We start from the raw sequence: 21,308 nt of genomic DNA, 5'->3' as shown, positions 1-21,308 counted from the left end.
ATCTCGAAGGGTCCTAATTATTGTCGATATCCCTTCCTTATGTCTTCTAGTTTCATAAGTATGTTGAAACAAAAAGATGCTAACTACTTTTTTTAAGTCAAAATTGTAAACCTATCAAAATAGGCCGGGTAGTTACACATTATACATATATACTGACTCACACTTTTGAGAGCAATCATATTCGACTGATTGATCATTTTGAGGTTGGTTTTCTCCGATCAAGTCAAGCAATGTGTGCTAGCTAGCTGTTTATTTACATCCATCATATTCAAGGGCCGGGGAGTACTTTCCATAAACATATATGTTACATCATCTACAGTGTATATATATACACGTAGTATATATCTTGATTTTGTACTATACGTAGTATTTCCTTATGTCCATCGTATCTTCGTTTTCTTTGTAGTTTGATTTGCTTTATGTAAGGTTTGTTGGTTTTATTCCAACATGTACTATACGTAGTATTTTGTTTTTTTTTTTCTGTTGGATCATGTTTAACTGATCGATCATCATATAAAAACTTTGTTGAGAAAATTAAATATGTTACAGTACTATTTAATTCAATTCGATCGGCCACCAAAATATCAAAATATTTCTATAATAAACAAAGTGTTACGTTATCGTTTGTGGCAATTCCCCTAAAAAACTTGTCGAAATATTGTAGTGTGAAATGATAGACGGTGCTTAATTTGATGTTTAAAGCAATGTACGTAAGTTGTTAAACCGGCTGGTGTCGGACAAGATTTTTTGCAACAAAAATCCAGTTCACGGTTTTTATCCTTTGTTTTTTATTTTAATTTTCTTATAACCATATCACATGTGATCTTTTGGTTTTTCTTACTTACCGTAAATCATCATATCAAAATTTTTGATCAAAAATAATGAAACAAGAAAGTAATTAAGGTGGTAAATCAACCATATCAATACAGTATTTTGGTTTAGCATTCTTTCCAATTTCCATCCCATAAGCACTCTCGATATTACCACAGTACTGATTTATTTTTTTGTACTTGTATATATATATATACGAGCTATATATTGGTTATATACATAAAACACAATGTAGATATAAAACTTTAAAGTCTTGAAATTAAAGTTTGTAAATTTGCTGAGTTAGAAGTTCCAGAATGAGTTGATTTTCTTTTTTGATTGTAAGCAGGGGGTCATAAGAAGAATTGAGAGCAGTGACTATAGTAATTATATGGGTTGATGCATGGTATATGGTCTAAATAGCGAGACATTCAGGTTATACTCATGAGGCGGAGGTTCAGATTTTGCAAGTGTAATTTATACTCTATTAATCCCTAGTTGTTGGGGGTGCCCAATGGAGTTTTTCCTTTGGTATCGTTGCTGAGCTCGTGGTACAGTATCCTGTTTAGACAACCGACTATATCCGCTGTCGAGTTAGGACCTCACTATTTGATGGTGAAGGAGTTTGTTTGTATTAAAAAGACACCTCTTAAAAAAAAGTTACGCGGGCTGAGTGATCCCTCAAATACATATAGTTTCCTTGTCTATGAGAACAACTAACAACAACTATATGGCCACGCCACCTCGGTAGTCGGTATGATACGCAGGGTACTTAGCTTATGATAAAACTCAAGTGATTATCGCAGCCTTGCTATTACTTCATTGCCAACAAGGATTCTAGTAATTCTACCACAAGTCCTCTGTTCTTGTCTCAAACCATCATATCCTGATACGTATGCCAACTAGTACCAGCTTTGCACTCACCCCCGCTCCACCCAACCCCAACCCACCTTGTCTCTGCCAGCAACTCAACAAGTAAAATCAACTTAATAAAGTATATATTTCGAGGATATACATAGTCAAACACGGCCAAATATATTGTTAAAACTTTCGGTCAACTTTGGGCCGGGCTAGTTAACTTAGTAAAAAGCTGAAAACAAAAGCCCAACATCTTGGTCTAAAGGCTTTATGAAAGTATGGAAACTCTGATTAATAATATGGGGCAAATGCAAATCACATAAAGACGCAACGTTATGACTTTTGAAAACTGAATGGACCCAAACCGGCTGCTTTCTGGCTCAATTGTCGCACCGGTCGGACCAGATTAAAAGTGTAAATGAAGTCACAATTAATTTAATGTATACCAAAGTCCAAAACAACCATGGCTAGATTAATAGATCATCACCTACCAAAGTCAAAAACATTTAGAGCGAGTTACTAGAATTGAAATCATTCAAAGAGTGGCTGCATGATTTGCATTGTAATCGATCATGGTTTTTATTTGCATTGTAAGCATCTTCTCTTTAACACTTTCTTTGGCTGCAAGTTAATTAGGAATAATTTGTGTTTCTTTTTAAAAGGTTAAAAAATTAGAAACAAGGAAAAAGTTGTTTGCTACGTACATCTTGTGTTATCTCTCACGTCTCATAACGGGTAAAAAATGATGAAATAGTGAAAATTATTGATGTGACGTTGAAATGACTAATTGCGTCAACCTAGATCCTGATGCTCTAAAAATGTGACTAGCTATAACCTGTTCTACTTTAGACTTTAGTCACGTCATAAAATTGTAACACTATAGGTTATATGAGATATCTCTCCAAGCAGCTAATCATATTCATCTATAAAACAAACGTAATTTACATACAAATGTGTGTGAGTCCTTTTTTTGAACGTCATATTATATGTACACACACATATATATATATATATATATATGTATATATGCAAAAATATCTAGTTTGGAGCTTTTTGGTGCAAGAATTATTGGACCATTCATTTATCATCACAACTTATTAATGTCACTTTCTCTAACGAAGAGACCATGGAACCCATATGGCACCCGGTGGGGCAACTTCACAGCAGCGACAATCTCGAGTGTAGGTGACTTAGCATCCATCACCACAAACCTCGATTCACCGGTGTTCTCATTATGCACGTAAGAAACTACATACCCGTCATCCTCATCCGCATTTGGGTTGTCGGGTTCCCTAGACACAAAGAATGGTTCACCACCAAAACAACCAGGCCCGAAAATCCTGCTAGCCACTATGCATTCGCGACGGTCTACTTCGGATAGCGACACATCTAGCTTGACAACTCCAGATATTTTAGGCATTGGATCCCCAATTCCACAATACATATACCTGCATACATGTACATAAGTTTCATATCACAAACCAATTTTTGGGAGGTTTTTTAAGATGACGTTTTTAAGACTTATACCTATAAATGTTTATAATTACACAATTATAATTGTTATATTTGATCCGTGTGTTCTAGTTGTAAACTTTTAATGTAGCATTTAAAAATAGTTCATATTTGTGTTAATTTTAGAAAAAGTGGTTATAAAACGTACTCCATATATAATCCATTTGCTTTAAAAGTAGAAATTCTAGTTGTAAAGCTAGATGACAATAAGTATAACTTCTTTAAATATCAAAACATCATCTTTATGTAATTACTTCAAGGAAGACAATTTGTGCATAGCTAGCTTAATTTGTCTATTTTTGGGTAACTTTCTTTTCAGAATCAGGGCAAGAATCAAGTATGTCTAAACGGTTTTGGTGGTGACTGGTGAGTGACTAAAAAACTAATGATGACAAATTATAAGTTTACAATTCATGAAAGGTTATCAAACAAACATGTGATTAAAAAATTATGATTATGTTTGGTAGAAGTCTTTGGTTTAATATTGTTAATTTGAAACAAACTATTGTTTCCAGTAAAAGACATATGATAAACCTAATCAAAACAGAATTCAACATAATATAATTATTTAATGTCACTTTCTCTTTATAATATAGTTTTATGAAGATTTTCGACTATCATATGAATAATAAAATATTAATTTGGTTTTAAAAAGTAGCACTGTTAAAATTAAACTAACCTGTTTTTTACAGCAACAAAAGCCTGATTGATGACACCAAAGTCAAGATTTCGGGTAGAAAGAGGGTGTCGGGTGACCATCCCAGTTTTCATGTTAATTGTCACTTTTTCCACCGACGCATGGATCAAATCCATTCTTTCAAGTGTATGTTCCACTGATAGTATGTTTGGGGCCACCATCACAATAGTATCTCCACCATCTTCTTCCCATGCATTGATGCAATGTATAGCATTAAGCCCTGCAGCCTCAAACCACTTCATCTCTGACTCGTCCTTAGCGTACCTTGGGATCACCCCAAGTCGTGACACTTTCCCAAGGTCCGCGCTCACGGGTGACCCTCCACCGATCATTTCCATTGGGCTCATCCCTATTTGGATCTCCGGGAAAATAGCGTAGTTTTTAGTGATGGCAAAGTCGTGAAGAAACGATGGGCTTGTCATTGAGAAGATTGGGACATCGGGTTGTTTTTCTCCGTTTTCGTTGAATCGGAAAAATGTTAGGAATGGAGGCATTGGGCCGTAGCGAAAAGCAAAAGCTTCTTTAGTTATTGGGTCAATTTTTGGGTGAGCTGTCATGCTCATGAATAGCTTGCCATCAAAATCGTGGCGTTCAAGGGTGATTATATCACCATCGGGTGCCAGTTTGATGGCATAGGGGAGATCTGACTCCCCTAGAGCTAAAAGCTTATTGCCAAAATAGGCCAAACTAGTATTGGCTAAGCCAATTCCTTTTGTCGGGTCAAATTGACCCGTCAAAAACCTGCCAGCTGTGACAACCATGCGAGCAGCAGAGGCCGTCATACCATTAAATCCTGAAAAAACATTTGGGATGATGGGAAAGCCCGCATCTTTCTCTATGTTATATTTGTAAGTTTTCACATAGCGACTACAAAACGTGGCCTTTCCATTAGAGATACGAATAGCGTGAAGCATACCATCCCCATCAAAGAGGTGGTATGGACCCCGTGGTAAGAATTGCGGGTTAGGCCCGTTACGGAAGTAAGCCCCATTAAGACAACTAGGAAGTGTACCCTCGATCACTTCACACTCGGTAGGAGGAAGTTCATTCACAGGTGAAAAGTTATCTGACAAGACGTGTTTTGGGTCAACCGAAACCCGAACAGGCGGATCGATAAAGTTATTAATGATGCTATCAAATGCATTAAAGATCGTGAATGGTATTGGTACCACCACTGATCTTTTGCGTTTCTCAATATTCAATGATGGTTTCGGCTTTTTTTGAGTTTCTTGACTAGACCTCTGGGTTGTGGTGGTGGTGGTGGTAATTATGGTTTGTGGTTTATCTTCAATTCTGACAGAGAATACACGGAAAGGGGAATGTGGCTGGAGCGACGGCGACGGAGATTGCGGTGGCAGTAGTGGCGAAACTATATAATTTGGTGGTGAAAATGGTGAAAGGAAAGATGAGGAAAGTGAATCCATATTGTTTAAGTGGCCCGCTAGATACCTTACCATAGAAGTGAGGACACATGTTTTTATAATAAAAACATGGAAAAGGACCCATCAGTGCCTTCAACTCTTCAACCACTACATTTTTCATTTGTTGCTTTAATAATAATAATAATAATAATAATAATAATAATAATAATAATTTGTTGTATCCATAAGAAAATCATTATCCAACTGAAATATAGTGTGTTCCTGTTGATAAAAATATCTATATCAACGTGGATAGTGGTATCTGGATATAATTAACGGCTAAGTCGTTATCTTTTTATTTTCCTTTTTTTAGTTTCATTGTTGGATTTAGGGATGTTATGGTTAGATTGGCTGTAAATATAACTAATGACTATTTTTCCTTTTTAATGGCTAGGAGCCTCGGATAGAATAACGGAGACTCGATGATGAAGGGTTTAACCATGCTAACTATCGGATCACTTAACAGTGAGAGTACAAAAACAAAGTGATTGGTGATTAACTTAAAAGGGAGAATTTCATATACATCCAATATTATTACCCAAATTACGTATTAAACTTATTAAAAGTTAAAATTTCATATATACCAAATTTTAATTTAGATTATATCATATCTATCCATTATAAAATGATATATTATCAAGTTTAATAACATTGAATCCGGCACAAACTATTTCTACTATATTTTCATATAACTAGTAGCATCAACTTTTTCAAACTGATCGATTTAACAAACTTAATTAATATTCAATTTTGCAACCTGTTACTAACTAAAACCAAGTTGTAGGTCATGTTTAGTTTACAGATTTTGATGAAATAATGATGAAATTGGAATTGAATTTCATTCCGTAGTACATTTGGTTAGATGATAAAACTTCATTCCACAAAATGCAAACATTTCATTTGATGTTATCTACATTCTTTGGGTTACTGGATAAATTTCATTCCTTCCTTTTTTTTTGAATTTTCAAAAAATAAAAAACATTCCATCAAATTTCATTTCTTAAGAATCTAATTCTTTTGACAAATTTCATTCCTTACAGAAATATTTTGTGAATCAAACACACTGTAATATATAATTTAACACATATATAGAGATCCTACACATCTAAAAGTAAGTAACTGCTCAATGCCGCATTTCGCCTGTTTTGAGCCCTAATACCTCGACGGTGTATAGGGGAGGTTAAGATGTAGGCAGACCTTACCGCTACCTAAGTAGAGAGGCTGCTTCCAGTTTCTACCTAAATGGTAGAAAAGACCCTCCAACCTTTGCATGGGATGAGGATCGAACCCATGACCTCTGTCTCCAGAGGCAAGGGTGTTTACCACTGATCCAACCATGCTGCTTTAGATCCTACGCATCTCTCCTTTGCTATTTCTCAAACAAATGTCAAAACCTATTGAAATATGTAACCAACAACTACACTTATCAGGAGGGGCATAGAAACACAAATCAGATACTATCTACGATCTACATTTATTTGACTATTTATATCAGTCACATACACACAAAAATAGGTTTTATTTAGAAGAGCATTAAAATGCAGCAAAGAGCCTGACGTTGGTGGTCATGGACTCATGGATATGGTGTTGAAGATTGCCCTCGGCTGCTCTTTGTGACACCAAAGAACTCAGCATCGTTTTATAGAGCCATCATCAGTGATATTGGTGGATAACTTATTAATTTGTAATTTAAGCACATATAATACAAACTAAATGAAATTTTATATTTTAATTGGTAGATATGTAATTAAAGTGTTATTATTAGGTAGTGGTTTCACGAATTGTGTTTTCTCCAACCTATATGAAACCTGTGAGTATTTGTACATCCCAATAATTCATAATACTTGCATGATAAATATCTGATCATGTGAAAGAAAGAAACAAAATGTACCATTTGTTTTGTGATAGAGCTTTAGTTTGCGAAGAACAAAATAATTAATTCCTTAGTATTGTCGTCTTTTCTTATTTATGTAAAGATAATTTATAGTATGAATTTTAAAAATAATTTATTTTGTTAACTTGTACTCCACAATAAAAGTTATTTTCACAAATTAAGTTTGATCTTTTATTTGTGTTGAGGACCACTTTCATTCATTGTCAACATAATTAGAATCCATCAAGATGTTTCAAAATCAAACCTTCCCCACTACATTACAACTCCGTATTATCCATTCATCAATAACACAAAATGCTGAGGTTCAAAATTTTGGTTAATTGATGTTCTCAAAAAAGAAATAATCAATGTGAAAAACAAATTAATGCATAAAACAGCTGGCATTATATGCCAAAATATGTCTTAAATTCTTCTAGTTCCATATTTCTATCGTTAAGAACTTTCGTTAAGGTGAATTAAATAGTTGTACACTTACCATAAAATTTAAATGACGAAATTTTAATATGAAAATGTACAATATCGTAACTAGCTCTAGCCATATTGGGGAACTGCAATACTAATGATCTAATCATTCGCAGACCCAAATCCCCAATCTCGTCTAAAGGATACCCCATAGATGAAACCCAAATCCCCAATCTCGTCACAGGTGTTCATGTGCATGCATAATCTAGATAGCTCCTACTTGACGAATCATTTTCCACTCTTTGCGTACGACGAACAATCATATCCAAAATTTGGGCAAGTTTCACATTGTACGAAGAATCAGCAAACTTTTTAACCTCAATTGATTTTAGTCTAACCATATATTATAAACATTTTTTAAATGTAGGTGATAGATACACCACAATTCGCGATACATCATAATGTAAAATTTCTATAACAATCGGTACATCCACGACATGCATAATTGTTCGTCCGTTAAGCAAACCAAAACATACGTGAAGCCCCTAAAACAATCTTCAGGACAGAAGATACAACATGTGGGTCATTCAAACAGACCTGAAATACAACCTGTATAGTTACCAACAAACTCCATAATCATACATCTAGGGTCACAGATAAACTAAACAGAATATGTAACCTATATATAAGAGGTAAACCCAGCTGGTAAATGATTTATCAGCTTTGCTTTAAAGGTTTCTAGCTACCTTTTGTCGGTTTTGAACGTGATCATTCTGCAAAATTCGTAAAGAAAATTAGCCAGGTGGAATGAAGGATGGTTACAGGTTGGCTAAAAGATCAAAATATGTCAGACAGTCGTTAAGGTCGCCTCCTCTTTATGATTTCCATCACCATCAGCCACATCTTCATTTAAGACAGAATTATCAACATTGAGGCGATCTCTTACAAAACGTTCAGAAGTATTTGAACTTGACTGGTGACATACTAGCTCTAGGGGTGCCTCGAGTGATTGTAAGAAGTTGAAGTATGCATATTTGATGTCAAACTGCATATCATACCCTGCGAGTAGATGTATCTTTTGATTAGGGATATACGGGACTGCACTTTATTATTGTAAATCTCTAGGAAAGGTAATCAAAATGAAAGTATACAATAATTCACTGCAATGGTAAGTCCCCTGTTGTCTGGAGTCTGCCGAACATGATGAAACCACATACTTGGCCTGCATAACCACCAAATTAAGAGTCATGAACATTTTTTTGACAAAGTATGGTAGAAATAAAATTGTTGGATTGGCACAAAAACAGTTGATCCCAACTATAAAATGGGCTCCTTTTTTGACCAAAAATTATTATGAAGTGCTCCTCTTTAGAAAAAAAATAACTAACTTTCCGAATTTAATTTTTAAGATAAGGTCAAGATAACCTAGATAAGACATAAGACTTGTTAATATTCCTATCATCACACAATTATTAGCAACATTTGAGTGTGCAGTTGATAATAGGGCGGGAACGTCAGATTAGAATTGTTCTGCTTCTTTTCGGATAGAGCGGGGACCAGAGGTCCAAGCAAGTTTCCTTTCCGTGAAAGCATGGATTGAAAATAAGTGTGCCTAGTTAATAATAGGGCAGCAATTTTAACTTAATCACTTATAAATGAGTCAATTTTATCTAAACAAAATAATGACTAAGTGTATGTTTTATGCTCTTGCTTTACACTGTATTTGAAAATATAACACTATACTATTATTTGAAAGTAACAAAAAAAAGTTTGTAAGTTAACCTGACCTACCCATACTAAAACCGACCAGTTTGTAAGTTAACATATTAAAGATTTTGGACTTTAAATGAATACATTTCGAAGCACCTTAACGGCTTAACCCTAAATACATTTTCCATATAGTTGTTCAAATATTTACATACTGTTCAAACTTCAAATACATTACCTTCTTAAGTGATGATTTAATTGCATCAATAGCGTCGACAAACAATGTTTTCCGGACAGCTGAAGACGTGGGGATTCGGGGTTAGAAGAGAATCAGCTTGGCCAGTGGGGGTTAAGTGGAGGGAAACGGGGGAAGCCGAAAGGGTGTTGAGAAGGTAAGTTGTGGAGATTCAAAGGTAAGTTGTGGGTACCTCAGTAAAAATAGCTAATGATTACTAATAGGCAAATAAGTAAATCTGCAAAGGAACCTTTTAAAAAGAGAGAGAGAATAGATGTGCTCGTTTTCTAGACAAAGACAACCCCAGATTAAAATTGTTCTGCTTTTTTTCGGATGGAGCGGGGACCAGAGGTCCACGCAAGTTCCCTTTCCGTGAAAGTATGAACGGAAAATGAGTGTTCCCTACTTAATAATAGGATGGTAATGTTAACTTAATTACTTATATATGAGTCGATTCTTATTTAAACAAAAAAAATGACTAAGTGTATGTTTGATGCTACTGCTTTAACATCACTGTATTTTAATATATAATACTAATATTGGAAAGTAACAAAAAAATGTTTGCAAGTTAACCTGACCTACCCATACTAAAACCAACCAATTTCTACCGAAACCCATTGCCCAACCTGGCTGACTCTCCCACCCTCATTTAGCCACACTCACTTAATAAGTTAATAAGGTGTGTTACATGAGCAAAGAGACAATGAATGATAATTTTATTTCAAATGCATCAAGATTTGATGTTACCCATGCGCATGTGTATGAAATTGTTACGGAAAAAAAGCTTACAAGTAAAGAATTTCACCAGCCTTGACAGTGACTTTAAATGGCTTCGGTCCATTATAGTATAATGGAAATTCTGATATTTCTTTCTCCTTGTTTTCAGGTAATGGGAAAGGATTTACACTGCACCAGGGGACGTATCTTGGTGGATTTTCAAGTTCTAATTCAAACTCCCCAGTTTCCTGTAACATTCCATACATGAGTAATGACTTTATGATTTAGTAACATCTGACGTATAAACTAACTTTGCAGGAAGTTAAAAAGAAAATTCTCCCTGCATTCTGATGGAGAAAACAAAAAGATAGACTTCAGATCCAAATGTCACATTTGTTATGTTTCAACATCAAAATGATGCAACTTCTAAAGTGTTGAGAACGATGTACATATTATTATAATATTATTATGTAATAACTGGATTGAAATGTTATCCAACACTATGAATGTACTATGCTTGATTAACAATTAAAGATTAATCAACCTTTCTATACTTGAAATCAACACTTTATCAATCAGCCCGTTTCAACATGAAACTAATCTTCTCTTGATAAGAGAACTAATAAAGGTAATAATTAGTATGTGAAAAGTAAATTGAATCATAGTTGAATAACATTTAATTATTTGAACAAAAATTTTAAGCCTTTAAGCCTTCCAGTGTTTGCAAGAGATGGTGTGATAGAATACCATTGAAAGAGAAGATATGAAGGAAGAGAAAGAAGATGATAAGCCTAAAGCAGATGAACCAAAAGGGAGTACATGAAGCTAAGCAAACCAAGGTATGGAGCAGGTGTAGGCCAAAGCGTTACGGTAGTCCCCGGCATCCATACAGGGTAAGGGAAAGAAAGCTAAACTGTTTCATAGAAGGTTCCGTAAAAAGAGGACCATGGCTCAGTTGTTGTTATAGTAGCTAGAGAGTCTCAGTCTTTCTTAGCCGGAAAGCGAGTTATCTGTGCATCAAAGAAGCAATCATTGGATAGGAATGGAAAGTACAGCAGTCGCTACTAGAATCTCAAACAAGAACCGAGATGAACTCGATGGCAGAACCCTCCAGTCTAGGCGGATTTCTTCCCCTATTCTAACTGTTCCCCTATTGATTCTCGATACCCGCTCCTTGGCACTAGTGAATTGCTATCAGAAGTCGCTATAATAAATGTCTCGAATTCGGTCTAACGACATCTTATTAATGCCCGGAAACTCAATAGCTAGCTTCCTTTTTTTCCCTTGAAGCAATTCCTCAAACAAGAAAGAGGTCTCTTCTTCCTACTATCTATCAAATTGAATTGTCGAAGTAAGGGCCTAGCGAACTTCTTTTGTAGGGAGAGTGAATAGATCTTTCTTTCCCGGAACTCTAGAGTAGCTCCTTAGCTGCTAACATGGAACGAGCCTCTCTACTTCACCATAACTTACTCTATCTACCACTTTATAGAATACTAATTAGCAGATATTTGGATTTCCTGGCTGACTACTGTGACCACTAAATCACATAATCACATAATTATTTATGGGTCAATATTAAAAGTTTTGAATAATCAGTTTGTAACAGTCGCAAGAAATAATTATCCAAGAATAAACAGACTTCCCCTCACAAACATCTCTTCTTTTAGTCGATTTATCTATTATAATTAGAATTTCTCAGACATTCAAACTGCAGAATCACCACCTAACACTAATTTCATGAATTGTTTTCTTACAGAATAATTATTTGAATTTGTTTATCCAATATCACATAAATTTGAACACATATCGAAATCCTAACACCTGGCAAGTATGATACATAATTACATACAATACAAATCATTCATAAAAACAAAATTACACATGCCTGTATACACAAAAAGATAGAATCCATATAGAATAGAAGCTGTTAGAACCATACCTCAGAATAAGAATATTTAGCAGCCGGATATTCCTTAATATACATTCTATGAACATCAGTAGGTGGAAGAAGCACAAAATGCTTCTCACCAGTAACAACAGCGTACAAATTCTCATAATGATCCTTATGAAACGAAGTTTCCGAATACTCATTCCCAATCCACAAATTTACAGCCTCCGGTAATTGCCCAATTGCTTCTGTGGCCCACGAAATATCCGAATCACAGTCCCCTGCCAACGCCCCATACTCTGCCCTAAAACAATCATTCTGCTGTTGTGCATATGCAACAAATCCTACATTTAACCCATCCTGATAACAAGCGTAAATATTTTAAATTTTGACAAACATTAGTATTAATATCAATATTTATTGCGAAACTGCCCCAGAGCTCAAGCCCATCACATTGTTGTTCAAATACATTACCTTCTTATGCGATGAATTAATCGCATCAATAGCGTCGGAAAACGATGTTTTCCGGACAGCTGCAGAGGCAAAACAGAGGGAGTCCGGGTTAGAAGGGAGTGGGACAAGAGAATCAGCTTGGCCGGTGGGGGTTAAGTGAAGGGAAATGGGGGAAGACGAAAGGGTGTTGAGAAGGTAAGTAGTGGAGGTCCAAAGAGTGGTGGCCGGCCAGTTGAGGGTGGTGGCGGCGCTGGCGGAGAGGATGAAGGGTTTGTTTTGAGAGAGGTAATGACGGAGGAATTGGATGGGGGTTGGTGGGGTGTTGAGACGGTCGATTTGTGGGGTGGTTCCTAATGACAGTTCACGAACTTCTTCCCATAGGTTTTCTAGCTTTGTTGTTGTTGAGTTCATTTGATTTAATGGAGGGTTTTTTTTTTTTTTGAGGGTGGAAGAAGCAAATTTAAAACATGTTTTTGTACTTATACCTCGGACACATCCGTCAGTTTGATTATACTTTTGACTAATGCAAAAATAGTGTGTTACGAGTGTAAACCTTACATTAACAATGTAAAAAGTAGATTTTAATGTAAAATTTTTGGGATGATTCCAAACGATTGCCTCTTTCTTTTCTATTCACTCATAACTCAAGAACACAACTTAAGCATTTTGTTAGCCATTGAATTAAATTCCCATGATCTTTTATTCAAAGAGCATGACCCCTACGTTTTGATGCCACAAGATCATTGGCAAAACCATTTTTTTAACCGGTCCCTAAATTGGTTGACAAGTTCTTGCTTTCATTGGTTCTACACAATCTGATGTGGACTAAATCCTGGTTTTTGACAGCAAGATACTAGTATATTTCATCACAGAATACTTAAAACCGATTTCCAAAGCATAACAAATAAATGATGGTGTAAAACGTAAAAACATAGGAAGTTGCAAATTTTGTTCGACTTGCTTAACACTATATAGAAGGGGAAAAAACACTATATAGCAAACAAAGTTGATCAAAGTACAAGCGGGGTTCTCCACTAATTGAGCAAACACCCAATCCATTAAGTTCTGGCCTTCGACTGCTGTTAGTATAAAGTAGCTGCAAAAATCAACAATTCTGGCCTTTGATTGCTGCTAAGTTCCCTACTCTGGTAAAATGATACAACACCTCTGTTTTTGATCAACACTATCTTGATCAAAAGGTCATGTTCTAAGTTACTATGCCTCATTTGTACCATCCAGTGAGAATCCACCTCAGGAAGAAACAGAAGCAGCAACCAAGGGCCTGCCACAAGCAAGTTGCGAGTAAGAGGATATACATATACAACCAATCTTTGCAATTGGTACTGAATCTGAAATTGAAAAGTAGCCTTGTAGTTTCATCTATTTGGCTGAGACACCCAAAACTTTTGATAGAAGTGTACCAAAATGGAACATGTTGATCAATTAAGAGGTTAGAGAGGAGGCATATCTTTCCCCAAATTCCGACTAGCGGTTCTTTTTCTCGACCAATTTGAATAATAAGTTAAGAGGTTTTGGCAACAGGTCAAATGGGTTCGGGTCAAAGCCCTTAAATGCTTTTTTTCAAAGTAGTGTTGTATAAAAACCAATTGATATGCCACCATAATTACAAAAAATCATCATATGTGAAATAATCTTTTGAATAAAAGCATGGTACCCGCGTAATGCGGCGGCGGTGGTGGGGAAGGCGGTCTAGTGGTGTTGGTACTATTGGTGGTGGTGGCGGTGTCAAGTGGTGTAGGTTGATGTAATTGTTATAGTGGAAATGTTTAGAAGATAAGGGCTAAAAGTGTCAATTATTAAATAAAGGTTTAGAGTGTAAATTAATTCATTAAGGGCAAATTTGGTATTTTATAAAAACTCTTTCCATAGTGGATGTTTATTAAGGGTAATTTAGTAACTCCATATGTAACTATTGTGTAACTATTTCTAAAAATGAGGGGGGTGATAATTTTTATAAAGGAGTACGAGCATGGTACCCGCGGAATGCGGCGGCGGTGGGGACGGCGGTCTAGTGGTGTCGGTGATGGTATTATTGATGGTGGTAAAGGTGTCAAGTGATGTAGATTGATGTAAAGGTGATAGTGAAATATTTTAGAAGCTAAGGGCTTAGAATGTTACTTATTAAAATAAGGGTTTAGAGGGTAAATTAATTCATTAAGGGTAAATTTGGTAATTTATAAAAACTCTTTACATAGTGAGTGTTTATTAAGGGTAATTTAGTATGTAACTATTGTGTAACACTTTCTAAAATTGGGGGGGGGGGGATAATTTTTATAAAGGAGTATATAAGTATAGATAGATGGAGTAAAGGTTTTGCCATAAAGATGCACTTTGTGCGAATTTCAACTGGTTTCACGAGTTTCGTTTTACCTACAAAATTTCATTCACCAGTCAGAGATAAAACATGACCCATAATCGGCTCATTCACAGGCAAGGATCATATTTTTACCTCTAGTAAGATGGATCACTTGTAATAAGCACTAGGATGAAACTTTTTTTAAAAAAATTGACTTCATCTTTTGATGGGAGTGAGATTCGAGAATTTTATACCAGGATGTTTTAGCTAAGATATAAATATACAGAAGGAAAAAGGGTTTACCTGGAGAACCAACAGTACAATGCATAGAGACTTTTCAGACATCCGGCCAAATATTCTCAAGGAAACATTCACAAGTGTCCCATCCTTTGTCCCGGTTAGCAGTCCTGTCTGAGGGTCGAACCTGGTAGTAAACAGGACGACACAGTAAAGTGTAAGCACCTCCAAGGTGGTCCGAACGCCCTTTGTTTAATATGTTTCCATTTTCACTGATGTATTTCAGTTTAACTATTTAACCCATTAGAGAGAAATTATAATCCGAATCGACCCATAAACAAGTAAAATTAGCCACTCTTAGAAAGAAAAAACACATTACTCTTACCTTGGCAGCCGATGGCGCGGACAGGGGATAATACCTGCAAGCTGTAGACATGAGATATTCTTAGTTTTTTAATATATCATTAACTCAACTATTTGAAGATGGGAAGAGTAAATAAGATCAGACCTGAGGAAGTGACAATAGGAAATTTATAATTTGAGGAAGGAAGAATATTAAGAGTGTCTCACTGTCAGGAAAAAAAAAAAAACAACATATTACTTAATAATGAAAGAAAGCATTCATCATGATATCTAGAATATATGGGTACTTATTTCCAAAAACATAATCATCTCCATGGTGGCCTAGGGCCTAGCTGTAACGCATCCTGAAGGTCTCAGTAGAGACCCAGGTTCAAATCTTACCAGGTGATATTGGAATGGTAGAGAAGAAATCTAGGAAACGGCCACAAGAATACCAGTTAGGAGAAGTACAATAGAGCTAAAGGCTCGACTTTCAGCCTGAATAGGCATCCTTTACCATTTTTATTTCCAAAAACATACCAATGTATATTAATATACACTCTTACGTGAATTTAAGTAAAGATAAGTATGTACACGCACCTATAGTGGCCTAAAATGCCAACAACTGCCATCGTCATTCCAGCAAAGTATGTATAGGTGTCACCAACAAAAACAGAAGACGGGTACCTACAATACCAAGTGTGACATTTAGACCCTATGATGCAGAAAATAGCAGTGATAAGACGAGCAGATTGGGTTGTAGGCTACTTGGGCTACAGTAAAACCAGGTTCAGCTTGAAATAGGTCTCTTGGATGGGTTGAATAAACGCCGGCCATGCTACTGGTAGCATTTTTTTGCCCTTTTTGTTAAGTTTTTTTCAATACATAATTAACATGTTGTGATTAAAAACAATACTGTCTCTGATAAGTGTTCGAAATAAAAACGATATAGAAGAGTATAGATTGAAAAAAGGCTTTCAGCTTCAACTAGTTTGACCCATTTAACCCGTGTGTCTTTTGGCTAACTTTTTTAAGTTGGCCCATTTGAGAAGAAAAAAACACAGCAGGGTTAAAATCAGCACCTTTACAGAAAACTAAACTCACACTAAAGACCCAGCAATATTATCAGTACCAGTTGAAAGAAAGCAATGCCAATGAAGTTGCAAGCAATGGTTGGACAAGGTATATGGAAAATGCATGGGCCTGTTTAGTTTCAGGATTGGGAGACACTCCAATTTGCATAATATTGTGAATCAAAATCTGCAAGTTACCATTATGGCATTATAAGTCAGATAAATTATATATTTTCAGCTTTTCGTATTGACATGTGAAATGGATCTTAATTTTGTTGTTCTTTTTAAATATAAAGCTTACTGCAAATGCAATAACAACAGTCTGTCCAACTTCAAGACCGTTTATGCCAGCATGAATGTTGATCGAGTTTGTGCAAAAGACAGCCAAGAGCCCCATATATAGCTTATAGATCCATCCTGTGTAGTATAAACCAGGTAAGAAATGAAGTAATCAAGCAACTCACAGCTCAAGACAGGTATCATAATCAAGCAACTATTTCATGATTACCTAGATCCAAAATTTCCGTTCCAACATACTCAACAAGGGGCTTTGGTATCATAATCGTTGTATGGCCAGCATAGGCCATCAAAAGAGGGAGAGCAGCAATTGATGGCAATACTAGTTTCCTGCCTTCACAATTAAAATTTAAGCTACTATATATCTCGTAGCACGCAACTAAATGAATTTTAAGAAGTAGAAAACTTACACTCGCCAAGGAATATCCAGGACATCATCCACAAACCCAAGCAAAATCATAAAGCACACGGATGCTAAAGCTGCATTATACTCGACAAGCCACTGCAAGCGTATATGGATTATATAAGAGCCTATTTACCATCAACAAAACTAGATGAAGATACAAACAAAAAAGATGGTGCCACGTTCTGAAGAAGCAAACATACCATTGAATCTGATGTGAAATTGAAATACTGAAATAGTATCGCCACAACCAAGAAAACAATCCCAACAACAATACCAAGCGACTCGGGCCTGCAATGAAGATAGTACTGTCTAGATTAGCAAACGAGATCTATGGTTAATCCCCCATACATACATTTAGATCCAATCAGCCTTAAAACTATACATAGGTCAGACAGCGATGGGACCATATAACAGATGAGACTGGGGCAATCAATGTAAAGATAAGGACCTTTTAAAATAAAGGCATGAATCATAAATTTTGGCTACTCTCAGAGTCTCAGCTGATGTTGAAGTAGTTTGATCTGATATCCCATTTGGATTCTTCACCACTGCAACTTATCTTAAACATTTGCAAATTACAATCTTTATCAAGTAACTCTAGATGATGCGTAAACATTTACAAACTTTCTTTTTCCTATTTAGATGGGGAATTCTACACATTTCATCACTCACATTGTTCCGAAAATATACAATTATTTAATATCACTCTTACTTATACGTCACTTCCCTAATTAATAAAGTATATATTCTAAAACAATCTCACTCTATAGATATAAACAAATTCAATTGGTAAGAAAATATATATAAATAGAGGGGGACTTACACTTTAATGAGACCTTGGGGAGTGCCTTTCTTGTTAATATCAAAACCATAAAGATTCCTTCTAATAACATATCTAGAAGCTACTGGAATCATAATTAGGGTTACTATAAATCCTCCGAAACTTAATCCACCATTTATAACAATCGATCTCTTAAACTCCCCTTCGATTTCATAATGATAAAATATCAAGTATAAATACGGAACTAATATAATCAAAGAAAACAATATGATCTTTGATGCACTGATTTTGGATGATGATGATGATTCAGCTGATTTTGAGTCAGATTCAGTGCTTTTTGAACTAGGTGTAGAGGTAGTAGAAGAAGGACCTCTTTTGCGAGCTGCCATGGCGCCGGATTTGCAGTTTCGGTTAAAATGATGATCGATCTATATATATGTGTGTGTGTGTGTGCGCTCTATTGGCCTCGTTGTATGTTCGCGTTGTGACAACCAATTGGGTAGATCCACTTGGCATTTTACACGTCAACATGGACAATTTTGTCAACCCCTAGGATTTAAATTGAGATAGGAAAGAAAAAAATGTTAAGAGATGACTTTGTTCATCCAGGTATCTAACAATGTTAAGAGTCATAGCTTAATTATTACCGGTGGATACATTTAAGGTTTTACTCCGAAGTAATGGATTCGGTCTTTATTAATAAACTAATAACATGTCGAAATTATCTTTGTATCTTTTAGAAAGATAAATCTTACAAATTAAATTGTTTTTATTTATTTATTTTGAACGGTCTTACAAATTACATTATTATTATATACATTCTAAAAACCAACATGGAATTTACAAGTTTTATATGTATAGAAGTACAACTCCTTTATGCATATTAGTAATACAAGTTTTTAAGCTTAAATTACAACACTTTTCTTTTTTACCTTTATCAATTTTCAGTTTATACCCTAAAGTTTTAACTTTTTAACTTTTAACATGACTTTTGTGTCTTTTTATTTTTAACCCCTAAAGTTTATATCTTTTAACTTTTGTGTCTCACCAATGTTTTTAATTTTAGTTTTTTCACACCTAAAAACCAACATGGAATTTACATGTCTTCTATGCATAGAAGTACAACTCCTTTATGCATATTAGTAATACAAATTTTTAAGCTTAAATTACAACACTTTTTTTTTACCTTTATCATTTTTCAGTTTATACCCTAAAGTTTTAACTTTTTAACTTTTAACATGACTTTTGTATCATTTTATGTTTAACCCCTAAAGTTTATATCTTTTAACTTTTATCTCTCACCAATGTTTTTATTTTTAGTTTTCTCACACCAATCTTTAGGTTCTCATGTTTTTATAAAGCAAGTTTAACAGATTTACGGATTTACCTTTAAACATGCGATTTTGACTTTTTTTTTTGTTCTGTTATATATAATCTTTTTTTTTAGTAAATAATAGTTTTAACCATCATTACATTTTACACTCATGTAACATTTAAAGTATTACAATATGTTACATCAGAGGTGTCATTATATACATTAATATAGTTTTTAGTTTGTTCCATGTTTTTTAATCTGTCTTATTATAACTATTATTCTTACACGTTATTCTTTTTAATTCTACATTTTTTATTGCCATTTTTAGACTTGAGTTCAAGAATTTGACATAAGTATGTTTGTAGTGTTCTAATACTACTATCAATTACAAAATGTATTTCACGACAACGCGTGGATCTATTACTAGGATAGTTTTATTTTTAACAACTTTGATATGCTGGTAACTTAATAACGAGGTTCTTTTAAACTTTTGCTTATCTGTCTTTTGTCACGAAATTTTCATTCTCTTTACTTTTTATCACAAAGACTTTTAACCTTTTACTTTTTGTCATATAACTTTAATTTCTTTTACTTTTGGCACGAGATTTTTGTTTTAATTACTAACTTTCATTCTTCTAACTTTTGTCACAAAAGTTTCATTCTCTTTATTTTTTATCACGAAAGTTTTGTTTTATTTGGTTATTAAATTTTCGTTTTCCTAACTTCTCCCACGAAAGTTTCATTTTCTTACATTTTATCAAATAAACTTTTTACTTTTGGCACAAAAAATTAGTTTTATTTACTTTTTAAACTTTTGTTTATCTAACTTTTGTCACGAATTTTCATTCTCTTTACTTTTTATTACAAAAACTTTTAACATTTTACTTTTTGTCACATAACTTTAATTTTTTTACTTTTGGCACAAGATTTTTACTCGCTTACTCTATACCACATAACTCTCGATTTTTTTTAACTTTTCTCATTATAATTTCATTTTTCTTACTTTTCACCACATAACTTTTAGATTTTTTCCCTTTGTCAACAAAGTTTCGTTTTCTTAACTTTTTACCATATAACTTTAAATTTTCAACTTCGGTCACCAAAACTTAGCAGAAAATTCAATTTCCGAAAAAATATCCCGCGGCAACGCGCGGGTTATTTTTCTAGTTATACTTAAAAATGAACCAACATAAAAAGTCGTCACATGTAACAATGTAAATATTTATTATATCGCGTTGCACATGCACTCTAATTGTATATATATATATATATAACATGGGAAAAAAGAATATAAGGTTATTCGACGCCTAAGCTTAGGTGTAAAACCCCTCACATACTAATATTTTATTATTTCTTGTTTAATGAATAAATGCATGGGCCTCATGAATTTTATGGATTAAAAAAAACAATATATAAATGTTAACACCTAAGCTTAGATACCCGACAACCTTATATTCTCATCCCCTATAACATTGGCTACAATAAAAGCTTTATCAATTATTAACTTTTATGAGAGTTGAATAAATCACGGACACAAGGTATAATCGATACTGACATTTTCAATCTAAAGACACCTTTTTTTTTTAGATTTGAATCAATTTTGAGTTTGTAAATAAATATTTTGAAAAAACAAAATGGTATCATCATGCAAGAAGAAAATTGTCAGGCCTATTACATAACTGAAAATTTGAAATGGAAAAGGTGTGGGGCATTGGCCGGGCACTTGGTGGCTTAAACTTGATCTAATCGAGCATGATGCAGGACATTACCATGGTGTTCATTTAGCTAAGCACAAGGAGTGTTGTAACTTACCGACCCAAGGAGTACCGTAGTCAAGTTTTACCATTCCAACAAATGCTGAAATTCACTTTCAATGTAAGTATGATGTTCTGGAATCTGGAGTGCTTACATATAAAAGAGTATAGATATATCATATATGTAACTAA

General features: G+C 34.6%; 3 protein-coding genes across 4 annotated transcripts; all 3 read right to left on the bottom strand.

Moving 5' to 3' along the window:
• Positions 1-2,564: 2,564 nt before the first annotated feature.
• Positions 2,565-5,305, bottom strand: LOC122599400 (probable carotenoid cleavage dioxygenase 4, chloroplastic). The gene is made up of 2 exons (XM_043771908.1): positions 3,860-5,305; positions 2,565-3,116 (listed from the first exon to the last, which is right to left on the bottom strand). Exons 1-2 carry the CDS (start codon positions 5,299-5,301, stop codon positions 2,756-2,758), a joined length of 1,803 nt encoding a protein of 600 aa, XP_043627843.1. The 5' UTR covers positions 5,302-5,305; the 3' UTR covers positions 2,565-2,755.
• Positions 5,306-7,916: 2,611 nt separating this feature from the next.
• On the bottom strand, positions 7,917-13,029 carry LOC122581393 (bifunctional peptidase and (3S)-lysyl hydroxylase JMJD7). 2 transcript variants are annotated; one of them, XM_043753620.1, is made up of 5 exons: positions 12,616-13,029; positions 12,193-12,501; positions 10,326-10,501; positions 8,746-8,816; positions 7,917-8,653 (listed from the first exon to the last, which is right to left on the bottom strand). In XM_043753620.1, exons 1-5 carry the CDS (start codon positions 13,003-13,005, stop codon positions 8,442-8,444), a joined length of 1,158 nt encoding a protein of 385 aa, XP_043609555.1. In that variant the 5' UTR covers positions 13,006-13,029; the 3' UTR covers positions 7,917-8,441. The 2 variants fall into 2 exon arrangements, with proteins under 2 accessions (XP_043609555.1, XP_043609563.1); XM_043753628.1 differs by having other exon boundaries at positions 8,589-8,669.
• A 442-nt stretch (positions 13,030-13,471) lies between these two features.
• LOC122609528 (UDP-N-acetylglucosamine--dolichyl-phosphate N-acetylglucosaminephosphotransferase-like) lies at positions 13,472-18,539 on the bottom strand. The gene is made up of 11 exons (XM_043782566.1): positions 18,090-18,539; positions 17,467-17,554; positions 17,271-17,362; positions 17,072-17,190; positions 16,865-16,980; positions 16,623-16,750; positions 16,091-16,177; positions 15,657-15,717; positions 15,534-15,574; positions 15,215-15,335; positions 13,472-13,876 (listed from the first exon to the last, which is right to left on the bottom strand). The coding sequence occupies exons 1-11, from the start codon at positions 18,434-18,436 to the stop codon at positions 13,817-13,819; spliced, it is 1,260 nt and encodes a 419-aa protein (XP_043638501.1). The 5' UTR covers positions 18,437-18,539; the 3' UTR covers positions 13,472-13,816.
• Between the last annotated feature and the right edge of the window lie 2,769 nt (positions 18,540-21,308).

The sequence above is a fragment of the Erigeron canadensis genome, chromosome 1 (assembly GCF_010389155.1).
Source record: "Erigeron canadensis isolate Cc75 chromosome 1, C_canadensis_v1, whole genome shotgun sequence".
Taxonomy (NCBI): Eukaryota; Viridiplantae; Streptophyta; class Magnoliopsida; order Asterales; family Asteraceae; genus Erigeron; species Erigeron canadensis.
This window is presented reverse-complemented; position numbering and strand designations above follow the sequence as displayed.

Coding starts and splice junctions, on each gene's coding strand:
- LOC122599400 (XM_043771908.1), bottom strand. CDS start 5,301: ATGGATTCACTTTCCTCATCTTTCCTTTCACCATTTTCACCACCAAAT. Junction 3,117..3,859: donor TTTGTTGCTGTAAAAAACAG/GTTAGTTTAATT, acceptor ACATGTATGCAG/GTATATGTATTGTGGAATTG.
- LOC122581393 (XM_043753620.1), bottom strand. CDS start 13,005: ATGAACTCAACAACAACAAAGCTAGAAAACCTATGGGAAGAAGTTCGT. Junction 12,502..12,615: donor TTAATTCATCGCATAAGAAG/GTAATGTATTTG, acceptor GCTTGTTATCAG/GATGGGTTAAATGTAGGATT. Junction 8,817..10,325: donor GCTGGTGAAATTCTTTACTT/GTAAGCTTTTTT, acceptor GTGGTTATGCAG/GCCAAGTATGTGGTTTCATC.
- LOC122609528 (XM_043782566.1), bottom strand. CDS start 18,436: ATGGCAGCTCGCAAAAGAGGTCCTTCTTCTACTACCTCTACACCTAGT. Junction 16,178..16,622: donor GCATTGCTTTCTTTCAACTG/GTACTGATAATA, acceptor TTGGTATTGTAG/GTACCCGTCTTCTGTTTTTG. Junction 15,718..16,090: donor GGCATTTTAGGCCACTATAG/GTGCGTGTACAT, acceptor TTTTCCTGACAG/TGAGACACTCTTAATATTCT.